The sequence below is a fragment of the Sander vitreus genome, chromosome 7 (genome assembly GCF_031162955.1).
Source record: "Sander vitreus isolate 19-12246 chromosome 7, sanVit1, whole genome shotgun sequence".
NCBI classification, from domain to species: domain Eukaryota; kingdom Metazoa; phylum Chordata; class Actinopteri; order Perciformes; family Percidae; genus Sander; species Sander vitreus.
The window spans coordinates 1072774-1085273 of record NC_135861.1 but is presented as its reverse complement, the minus strand read 5'-3'; the positions used below and the strand labels follow the sequence as shown (position 1 = coordinate 1085273).

Genomic DNA, 12500 nt, shown 5'->3' with positions numbered 1-12500 from the left:
ACATACTGGACTCCTGGTTTTTGGACCCCACGAATATAGTTAAACAACATACACACACACACACACACACACACACACAACCACACAACCACAAACACCCACCCCCACACACACACACACACACAGTCTAAATGAATACATATGCCTGCAGAGTGTAAACATGATGAAACACCTGACTTCCTGTTTTATCTACTGTACATGTGTCTGTATTTTGAGGAGCTACAGCAAGTTCAAGTTATTCCTTAAGATGTTCCACTTTTCACTGACAAGGTTCTGTTGGACCTCGTTATGTTAAGGGTCCATTAGATGGTTCTTGTGGTAATTAATTCATTCATTAATAACATCCACTGTCTGTTTGTACCTGGTAGACAAATGGCCACATTAGGGAGGTTCTGAAGGAAGGGATTCAGGGTGGCTCAACAGCAAGAGCACATATTAACATATGGTGTGTAGATTGATGCACGTTCTGGCCTGGGAACTTTTAGCCGTACGCCGTTAGCAACATGTGCCGAGGTAAGTAAACAAGCTGATTGCATGCGGAGTTTTGCCTTTTAAGCGGTGTTGAAGAACTAATCTCTGTTTAAACTAACACGCCCAAACATAAATATCTCATCAACATCCTGGTATACTGGACATAAACAGGAGGCAGCGTGGAGACTCCGCCCCCTCCTGGTAGTGGCCATGGTAACGTGAGTAGCTTTAGTCTCAGAGAACAAGATGTCGTGAGCGATAAGACCCAATCAGGAGTAGAGACGGTGGCGTCAGTGTCGGTGTCTCCAAAGGTCTCCGTTTGCGGCCTGCAAACACAACCCCGCAGATTCCAAACCAAAACGGGTCAGAAATGTTTCCTAATGTCTCTGGTTTAGGGGCTCGGAAACATCAGAGCAGGGGGGAATGAGAGGGGGAATGAGAGGGAGCAGCCAGAGCAGGGGGAATGAGAGGGGGGAAACGCCAGAGCAGGGGGGAATGAGAGGGGGAAACACCAGAGCAGGGGGAATGAGAGGGGGGACACCAGAGCAGGGGGAATGAGAGGGGGAACACCAGAGCAGGGGGAATGAGAGGGGGGAATGAGAGGGGGGACACCAGAGCAGGGGGAATGAGAGGGGGAACACCAGAGCAGGGGGAATGAGAGGGGGGAACGCCAGAGCAGGGGGAATGAGAGGCAGAGGGAATGAGAGGGGTAAACACCAGAGCAGGGGGAATGAGAGGGGGAACACCAGAGCAGGGGGAATGAGAGGGGGAACACCAGAGCAGGGGGAATGAGAGGGGGGACACCAGAGCAGGGGGAATGAGAGGGGGGAATGAGAGGGGGGACACCAGAGCAGGGGGAATGAGAGGGGGGAATGAGAGGGGGGACACCAGAGCAGGGGGAAGTACTGTATCTTGATATGTTATGTGGGTCTTTGATGGCGGACTGGACCTCTAGATGCGTTCTGAACGAACTGACGTGCCCTCTGATTCTACCTAACTCTTACTCGTGTTCTGCTACATTAACACGAGTCTCTCCTGATCCAGATCAGACATCAGATCCAGATCCAGGTCTACAGGTAACACATGGTCTGCAGACGGACATAATGCAACGCATTCTCACCAACGTGTTCGTATGTGAAATCCTGCAAAATTAGGCGAACGCTGGCTATTCACGTGGCGCCGGCTAGAGAGCTCCGTCGTACCAGCAGTAGTACTTGAGTTTACCCGACAACAGGCGACTGTAAGCCTGGTACAAAGATCCGTGAGATGACGGGTCCTTCAGGGGCCGTGGCAGTTAAGTTTAGGAGACAAAACAACTAGTTAAAAGGTCCAATGTGTGGGAATATCTCGTTGAGATCAGATATCATCGACTCTCTCGCACCACGCCGTTCAAAGTACGTATTACAGCTATGGTAGCCTTCACGCTACAAAAATACGCTCTCTAGCTCTTTTCAATCTCCTTTTTCTTTTTCTAAGAAGAAGAAGAAGACTCCTGTTGCTGAAATGTGGGTTTTGAATACGTGTTGGTCCTCCGTGTTTCCTTCTTCAAACCTGCCGGGGGCCGGGAAGCTACGATACCTGTTAGCAGCGTTAGCAGCAGCTGGGAGTTTATCATGTGACAGAGAAAACGTGAAAAGGTGGAGCAGTATGTCCTGTATGTCCCTTACACACACACACACACACACACACACACACACACACACACACACACACACACACACACACACACACACACACACACACACACACACACACACAGAGAGAGAGAGAGAGCAGTATGTCCTGTATGTCCCATACACACACACACACACACACACACAGACACACACACACACACACACACACACACACACACACACACACACACACACACACACACACACACACACACACACAGAGAGAGAGTGAGCAGTATGTCCTGTATGTCCCTTACTGGCTAACGTATTTCAAGATGGAGCGTCTACAACAGTTCATGCAAATAGGAATACTACTGAATGTCTTTTGTTTTCCACGAGAAGTGAACTCCGCTCCCCATGTTTAAAGCGCCCCCCCCCCCGACCTCCTTCCTCCGCGGTCCACAGTGCTCTTATACAGCAGCAATCAATGTGCTGACAGTAATGAATGCGTGAAATACAGACCAATTACAGTGCTGCACTTTTCAGAGCTAAATGTACTTCATGAGAACAGCGTGCTTAATGACAGACATGACAGCATGTTGGAGCAGAGCATGATGCAGCTATCTTCATCATTAACAGCATGAGGGGTGTGTGTGTGTGTGTGTGTGTGTGTGTGTGTGTGTGTGTGTGTGTGTTTTGGAGGGTGGGGGTGTCAGTCCTCTGTCTGCAGAAACAAACCAGCACCAATGACTGACACCATCCTGCTGTTCATCCACATCAGACTCCAATCAGCATCCTCGTTTAAAATCAATGGATTAGGAGTCAATCATTACAATCACACACACACACACACACACACACACACACACACACACACACACAGTCTGGACCTGATTGGATTCTGTCTGTTTGTGGATTTCGTGTCAGTGCTGATGAAATAAAACATGCAGCAGCGAGATTATTGATCCCATCATCCATGGGATCAATAATAAATATAGAAATAGAAATGTGTATACACACTGAGCTACTGTTGTGTTTAATAAAGATGATTTCAGCAGATCAGAGAGCAGCAAAGCAACAGACTCTCTCACACACACACACACACACACACACACACACACACACACACACACACACACACACACATCTGCCAGACGCAGTATCATGCAGCCATACTAGCCTACATTCACTGCGGCGAGATGTCGGTCAGTGTGTGCGCGTGCACGGCACCCTGTATGTGAACGCGCGTATGTCATGTCATTCCCAACCCCCGCCACAACCACCACGACCGTCAGGATTTTTATGTTTATACACATTTATACACATAGATAGAAATAGATATTAAATAAAACACATGAGAAGAAGGCGCGGTGGTGTGACGAGGCTGCAGCTGTGTGCGCGCTACGTGTGCGCGTGCTCGTGCAGCGGTTATCAGCAGGTATCCGTAGCTACACGGTGCAGCTGTGTATGTGTGCATGTACACGGTAGGCAGGCAGGTACTCACCCCTGGTCAGGCTGCTTCTGTCCATATACATCGCGCAGCAAAACACAAATCCGGTCATTAAAGATAATGTTGGTGCGGAGAGAGAGCGGCTCTCCCGGTCCACAGCACGGAGAAGAAACCGGGTCAGCTACACACACACACACACACACACACACACACACGCGCGCGCGCGCGCGCACGCAGACACGCGCACGGACCAGACCGTAGCCGGACGGTTCCGAGCCAGAGACACAGCGAAGGCCCGAACCGGCTGACAGACCGACGGCAGACCGACAGGCTGCTGCTTCTGGACGGATAAGTAGGTTAGATCCGCTCGGTTTGGTTAAGAGGGCTGCCCGGTGTGTGAGCGGCGGTGGGCGGGGGGGGGGGAGGCGGGAGAGAGAGAGAGAGAGAGAGAAGAGAGAGAGACAGAGAGAGAGAGACAGAGAGAGAGAGAGAGAGACAAGAGAGAGAGAGAGAGAGAGAGAGAGAGAGAGACAGAGAGAGAGAGAAAAAAATGGAGGAGTGAGAGAGGGACACCTCCTCCATTTTGGTTTCCTTGACAACAAATTAAGAGAGAGGTAGAGCAATCAGTATGTATTTGATATACCTATAATAATAACAGGCCTATATATGAATCTTCTGTCAACTGTTGTTCATGCCAATAAAGAACTGAAGTTAATATGTGTGTCTGTAGTTACAGTAACACATAATTACAGTAAACTGTAGTACACTATATTACAGTACTGTGTTGTATGTGAAGAACACAGTACCATACTGTAATTTTACATGACAGTTTTTAACAGTGTAGCTTTGTGGTGGGCTGCAATGCAGAACTCCCATAGGAAAACTACCAATTTAAGGCAACTAGTGAGTCAATATTCAGGTGTATTTCTTGCATACTTTGTACAAAAATAGTGGCAGGACCACTTCTGGTATCCTTTTAACCACCGGTGCTCATCGAAGGGGATCATGTTCACAGAGAGGAGGAAGAGTTATGACCAAAAAAGTCATGATAAATGACACTGAGCAAGAAAGGTCTTTTTCTTTTTGTAACCAACCCTGAGTGGATATGGTTTTATTATGACATGACTTTTCCTCCTCTCCGTATTTTATGTATTGTACATTTTGGGGGGCTTTCATTGTAGCCTTTCTGTTAAGTATTTCTGTGTTTGAATCATGATTATATTAGTTGTTGTTGTTGTAGCTTTGACTTATAAAGGGCAGTCCTTCCAGAAAAGATGCTGAGTTTTTTTGTGATTGTTTTAGGCTAAACTCCTTAATTATGCGTCACGTTTTCTTAAAAGATGTGATGGAATATGCGGGATATTTATGCAATTTTCTGCGATGAAATTGCGGGAAACTGTGGTTCCATCGTGGCTTCATCGCGGGGTTTGGGGGGGGGGGTACTTAAAGTGCTCATATTATGCTCATCTTCAGGTTCATAATTGTATTTAGAGGTTATATCAGAATAGGTTTACATGGTTTAATTATCAGAAAACACCATATTTTTGTTGTACTGCTCATTGCTGCAGCTCCTCTTTTCACCCTGTGTTCAGGTCTCTGTTTTAGCTACAGAGTGAGACCTCTCACTGCTGGAACATCTTTGTTGGCAGTCGCACATGCTCAGTAGCTAGGTAAGGACTACGTGCTCAGTAGCTAGGTAAGGACTACATGCTCAGTAGCTACGTAAGGACTACACGCTCAGTAGCTAGGTAAGGACTACATGCTCAGTAGCTAGGTAAGGACTACATGCTCAGTAGCTAGGTAAGGACTACATGCTCAGTAGCAGGTAAGGACTACATGCTCAGTAGCTAGATAAGGACTACGGTAAGGACTACATGATCAGTAGCTAGATAAGGACTACGGTAAGGACTACATGCTCAGTAGCTAGGTAAGGACTACATGCTCAGTAGCTAGATAAGGACTACATGCTCAGTAGCTAGGTAAGGACTACATGCTCAGTAGCTAGGTAAGGACTACATGCTCAGTAGCTACGTAAGGACTACACGCTCAGTAGCTAGGTAAGGACTACACGCTCAGTAGCTAGGTAAGGACTACATACTCAGTAGCTAGGTAAGGACTACACGCTCAGTAGCTAGGTAAGGACTACATGATCAGTAGCTAGATAAGGACTACGGTAAGGACTACATGCTCAGTAGCTAGGTAAGGACTACGTGCTCAGTAGCTAGGTAAGGACTACATGCTCAGTAGCTAGGTAAGGACTACATGCTCAGTAGCTAGGTAAGGACTACATGATCAGTAGCTAGATAAGGACTACGGTAAGGACTACATGCTCAGTAGCTAGGTAAGGACTACGTGCTCAGTAGCTAGGTAAGGACTACATGCTCAGTAGCTAGATAAGGACTACATGCTCAGTAGCTAGATAAGGACTACATGCTCAGTAGCTAGTAAGGACTACACGCTCAGTAGCTAGGTAAGGACTACACGCTCAGTAGCTAGGTAAGGACTACATGCTCAGTAGCTAGATAAGGACTACATGCTCAGTAGCTAGGTAAGGACTACATGCTCAGTAGCTAGGTAAGGACTACATGCTCAGTAGCTAGGTAAGGACCACATGCTCAGTAGCTAGGTAAGGACTACATGCTCAGTAGCTAGGTAAGGACTACACGCTCAGTAGCCAGGTAAGGACTACATGCTCAGTAGCTAGGTAAGGACTACACGCTCAGTAGCTAGGTAAGGACTACATGCTCAGTAGCTAGGTAAGGACTACACGCTCAGTAGCTAGGTAAGGACTACACGCTCAGTAGCTAGGTAAGGACTACATGCTCAGTAGTCCTCACAGTTCTTTTGGAGATTATGGTGAACTAGTGTGTGTTGTAGCAGTGTTTTGCCATTGAGAACGAGCTAGCATGCTAACGGTTAGCCCCTAGGCCACCTCGTTTCGGCTAGTGACGTAGAAAACCGTGCAGATTTTGACCAGCTCACCCGGAGACTGAAGGCAGGACACAAAATAACTCCCCAAATCCCAGAAAAGGTGATTTTTTTTTATAATATGAGTACTTATTAAAGTGAAAGATGAGTTTAAAAAATGAGGCCAGCTTCATGAGGACAAACTCCCCGACTCTGAATGACATAAAAAACATATTTAATCTGTCTTTGATCTAAATGGAAAGATTTACCTCCAGTTGCCCCTGAGAGCCTCCACCATCTGCCACACACACACACACACACACACACACACACACACACACACACACACACACACACACACACACACACACACACACACACACACACACACACACACACACACACACACACACACACACATACAGACACACACACACACACACACACACACACACTCAGAGAGACACACACACAGAGACACACACACACACACACACACACACACAGAGACACACACACACACACACACACACACACACATACAGACACACACACACACACACACACACACACACTCAGAGAGACACACACACAGAGACACACACACACACACACACACACTCAAAGAGACACACACACGACACGCACTGTTTGTGTGTACACACAGATGTTCCAGATTATTTTCATGCTAAATAAATATTACTTATAATATTATTATTATTCTCAAATAAAGTCAGTTGATGACAAAGTCTTACTTCCTGAAGGATTTTCAAATTAAAAGCCCACCAGGAATGGGGGTTGTTCCTTCCTTTGACCGAAATCTCTCACAGGAAACTAACAGCTGACAGGAAGTGAAAATCCTCCACTTTGATTATATCACTCCACATGTTTCTTAATAAAAAGCTGTTTCTCAGTGACGCTAATCAAAGTAATCATGACTCAAAACAAGCGCTCCTGATCACAGGACAGCAGAGACACAGCTGATCTAGCTCCACCCCACTACTGGGTCAGGACAAGATGAACAAAAACAAACACCCCTGTCATGGAGCTGCTGATCTTGTAGACAGAGAGACGGAGACAGACAGACAGTCAGTCAGACAGGGAGACGGAGACAGACAGACAGACAGAGAGACGGAGACAGACAGACAGTCAGTCAGACAGAGACGGAGACAGACAGACAGACAGAGAGACGGAGACAGACAGACAGTCAGTCAGACAGAGACGGAGACAGACAGACAGACAGAGAGACGGAGACAGTCAGACAGTCAGACAGAGACGGAGACAGACAGACAGAGAGACGGAGACAGACAGACAAAAAGGCAGACAGGCGGAGACACACAGACAGGGTGATCAAAACAAACATCAGCCCCTCTTGAGTGTCTAAGCTTGAATCAAACACAACCCCACCAGCCAGCGTTACATAAAACAAACACACCCGAGTGACTGAAGAAGACGGAGGAGGAGCGTCACCGTTGTAGAACAAATCAAACGTACACTCTAGTTACTGAACTGTCAGTGCTGAGAGACAGTTAAACTCCACCCCCCCCCCGAGGCTGATGAGCCAAACGCACCCAAAACACTTCAACACGTACGAGTGAAGACAAGACAAACACACCCTGGTATCATCTGGCAGGGGAGGATATAAAACTACAGGCTGACCTCTGACACACACACACACACACACACACACACACAGACACACACACACACACACACACACACACACACACACACACACACACACACACACACACAGCTCCCCTCCCCCAGAGCAACAGTGAGCGACCTATTGACCCAAAGAGAGACAGGCTTGATCGTCCATTCCCCCAGGACATCTATGAATGGAGAGAGCGAGAGCGAGAGCGAGAGCGAGCGAGTGTGTCTGTGTGTGTGTCTGTGTGTGTGTGTGTGTGTTCTTGTTTTACTATATTCGTGGGGTCTAAAAACCAGGAGTCCAGTATAATTGTGGGGTCCCGACAGCCTTGTGGGGCCCAAAATGCTGGTCCCCACAAGGTTAAAGGTCTGTTTGAGGGTTAAGACTTGGTTTTAGGATTAGGGTTAGAATGAGGTTCTGGTTAGGGTGAGGGTAAGGGTTAAGGTTAGGCATTTAGTTGGGATGGTTAAGGTTAGGGTAAGGGGCTAGGGAATGCATTATGTCAATGACGGGTCCCCACAAAGATAGTGAAACGAGTTTGTGTGTGTGTGCGGGACCCAGGGCACTTTCACAGTTTCACAGCATTTTTAATTTGGTGGTTTCATTTTCTGACATTTCAGAGACCCAAACAACTAATGCATTCATCCAGACAATAATCAACCATGAAAAGAATTGTTGGTTGCAGCACTAATCCAGTTCTACAGTCCTGGACCAGGTCTTCATTAAACAACACACCAGACTATACTTAGTCTCGCATTGCCAGACCTTCCTCCACAGAGCTGCGGAGGAAGGTCTGTCTAGTCCACACAGCATTACGGGATGGGAGAAAAACGTGCTCTGGTTTATTGGCATTTCTTTAAACCAATCACAATAATCGTGGGCGGGGCTAAGCTCTGGACGGAGCCACGGTGCCTCTGCTAAGTAGTCTCAGGAAGGAGCTGGTTTTGGTGGAACATGTGGACGTTCAGAAGTAGTTTTAGTCGTACAACAGAAAGCTCAGATTGGACAGATAGTCCAGCTAGCTGACATATTAAGTTTATTCAAATGCTTTTGTTTCATCGAAAAAGTCAAGCATATTTTCTGTATTATATCGATGTATCTATATCCTTCTCAGTTATAGCTACAGTGGTTGACAAACCGGCTCCAGCTAGCCTAGCTTAGCACAGATCCTGAAGGTAACTGGCTCCATCTAGCCTAGCTTAGCACAGATCCTGGAGGTAACTGGTTCCAACTAGCCTAGCTTAGCACAGATCCTGGAGGTAACTGGCTCCATCTAGCCTAGCGTAGCACAGATCCTGGAGGTAACTGGCTCCATCTAGCCTAGCTTAGCACAGATCCTGAAGGTAACTGGCTCCATCTAGCCTAGCTTAGAACAGATCCTGGAGGTAACTGGCTCCATCTAGCCTAGCTTAGCACAGATCCTGGAGGTAACCGGCTCCATCTAGCCTAGCTTAGCACAGATCCTGGAGGTAACTGGTTCCAACTAGCCTAGCTTAGCACAGATCCTGGAGGTAACTGGCTCCATCTAGCCTAGCTTAGCACAGATCCTGGAGGTAACCGGCTCCATCTAGCCTAGCTTAGCACAGATCCTGGAGGTAACTGGCTCCATCTAGCCTAGCTTAGCACAGATCCTGGAGGTAACTGGCTCCATCTAGCCTAGCTTAGCACAGATCCTGGAGGTAACTGGCTCCATCTAGCCTAGCTTAGCACAGATCCTGGAGGTAACTGGCTCCATCTAGCCTAGCTTAGCACAGATCCTGGAGGTAACTGGCTCCATCTAGCCTAGCTTAGCACAGATCCTGGAGGTAACTGGCTCCATCTAGCCTAGCTTAGCACAGATCCTGGAGGTAACTGGCTCCATCTAGCCTAGCTTAGCACAGATCCTGGAGGTAACTGGCTCCATCTAGCCTAGCTTAGCACAGATCCTGGAGGTAACTGGCTCCATCTAGCCTAGCTTAGCACAGATCCTGGAGGTAACTGGCTCCATCTAGCCTAGCTTAGCACAGATCCTGGAGGTAACTGGCTCCATCTAGCCTAGCTTAGCACAGATCCTGGAGGTAACTGGCTCCATCTAGCCTAGCTTAGCACAGATCCTGGAGGTAACTGGCTCCATCTAGCCTAGCTTAGCACAGATCCTGGAGGTAACTGGCTCCATCTAGCCTAGCTTAGCACAGATCCTGGAGGTAACTGGCTCCATCTAGCCTAGCTTAGCACAGATCCTGGAGGTAACTGGCTCCATCTAGCCTAGCTTAGCACAGATCCTGGAGGTAACTGGCTCCATCTAGCCTAGCTTAGCACAGATCCTGGAGGTAACTGGCTCCATCTAGCCTAGCTTAGCACAGATCCTGGAGGTAACTGGCTCCATCTAGCCTAGCTTAGCACAGATCCTGGAGGTAACTGGCTCCATCTAGCCTAGCTTAGCACAGATCCTGGAGGTAACTGGCTCCATCTAGCCTAGCTTAGCACAGATCCTGGAGGTAACTGGCTCCATCTAGCCTAGCTTAGCACAGATCCTGGAGGTAACTGGCTCCATCTAGCCTAGCTTAGCACAGATCCTGGAGGTAACTGGCTCCATCTAGCCTAGCTTAGCACAGATCCTGGAGGTAACTGGCTCCATCTAGCCTAGCTTAGCACAGATCCTGGAGGTAACTGGCTCCATCTAGCCTAGCTTAGCACAGATCCTGGAGGTAACTGGCTCCATCTAGCCTAGCTTAGCACAGATCCTGGAGGTAACTGGCTCCATCTAGCCTAGCTTAGCACAGATCCTGGAGGTAACTGGCTCCATCTAGCCTAGCTTAGCACAGATCCTGGAGGTAACTGGCTCCATCTAGCCTAGCTTAGCACAGATCCTGGAGGTAACTGGCTCCATCTAGCCTAGCTTAGCACAGATCCTGGAGGTAACTGGCTCCATCTAGCCTAGCTTAGCACAGATCCTGGAGGTAACTGGCTCCATCTAGCCTAGCTTAGCACAGATCCTGGAGGTAACCGGCTCCATCTAGCCTAGCTTAGCACAGATCCTGGAGGTAACTGGCTCCATCTAGCCTAGCTTAGCACAGATCCTGGAGGTAACCGGCTCCATCTAGCCTAGCTTAGTACAGATCCTGGAGTTAACCGGCTCCATCTAGCCTAGCTTAGCACAGATTCTGGAGGTAACTGGCTCCATCTAGCCTAGCTTAGCACAGATCCTGAAGGTAACTGGCTCCATCTAGCCTAGCTTAGCACAGATTCTGGAGGTAACTGGCTCCATCTAGCCTAGCTTAGTACAGATCCTGGAGTTAACTGGCTCCATCTAGCCTAGCTTAGCACAGATCCTGGAGTTAACTGGCTCCATCTAGCCTAGCTTAGCACAGATCCTGAAGGTAACTGGCTCCATCTAGCCTAGCTTAGCACAGATCCTGAAGGTAACTGGCTCCATCTAGCCTAGCTTAGCACAGATCCTGGAGGTAACTGGCTCCATCTAGCCTAGCTTAGCACAGATCCTGGAGGTAACTGGCTCCATCTAGCCTAGCTTAGCACAGATCCTGGAGGTAACTGGTTCCAACTAGCCTAGCTTAGCACAGATCCTGGAGGTAACTGGTTCCAACTAGCCTAGCTTAGTACAGATCCTGGAGGTAACCGGTTCCAACTAGCCTAGCTTAGCACAGATCCTGGAGGTAACTGGTTCCAACTAGCCTAGCTTAGCATAGATCCTGGAGGTAACTGGTTCCAACTGCCCCTCGTCGTCACTCATTTAAGAACAGTTTAAGAACAGTTACGCGCAGCCCTTTCAAAATAAAAGTGTTTGTGAAGCTGCAGTGGCCTTACCTGTCCTGCGGGTGGCGCTGCAGGCTGGTGGCGCTGCTGCGTCGGCGCTGGTGTTCAGGTGGTAGGAGAACCTCATGGTGCTGAACTGGCTGGAGAAGGAGGGGGGCGGCGGGGGAGGGGGGGGGGGGAGGCCGAACCCGAGCAAGGTGCTGTGGGGTCGGTTCAGCCGCATGCCGGTCAGAGGTCACGGTCCGGTCCGGTTCAGTCCATTAGTCCTCCGTATGATGGATAATAATCGACGTTGAAACGTTTTTCAGTCCCGTTTTGTTTGTTTTGTTTATTTAACGGCAAGAAAAAGTATTAATGTTACGTCCGTGTATTGTTTACTACCGGTGTATCCAATGTTGTAAGTTACCAAAGGTGGTTGGGGGGGAAGGTGTCCATGTTTACTGTGTGTGTGTGTGTGTGTGTGTGTGTGTGTGTGTGTGTGTGTGTGTGTGTGTGTGTGTGTGTGTGTGTGTGTGTGTGTACGTGGTGTAGGCTATATTTGTGAGGTCCTGTACAGAATAGGACTACAAATTCCTGCAGTGGACGATATAAACTATCTAATCTAACTACTAACCTCCCTAAAAATGTTATGTTTTTTTACTCTAGTTAC

At 48.2% G+C, this 12500-nt stretch overlaps 1 protein-coding gene across 1 annotated transcript in view; it reads right to left on the bottom strand.

The window, feature by feature from the left end:
• The window catches only part of fgd1 (FYVE, RhoGEF and PH domain containing 1), a 42540-nt gene that overhangs the window by 29069 nt on the left and 971 nt on the right, over positions 1-12500 (bottom strand). The window contains exon 1 of the mRNA XM_078254114.1: positions 11903-12500. This exon is cut by the window's right edge and continues 971 nt beyond it. Coding sequence (XP_078110240.1) covers positions 11903-12074 — 172 coding nt within the window. The 5' untranslated portion in view covers positions 12075-12500. The remainder of the gene's footprint in view (positions 1-11902) is intronic.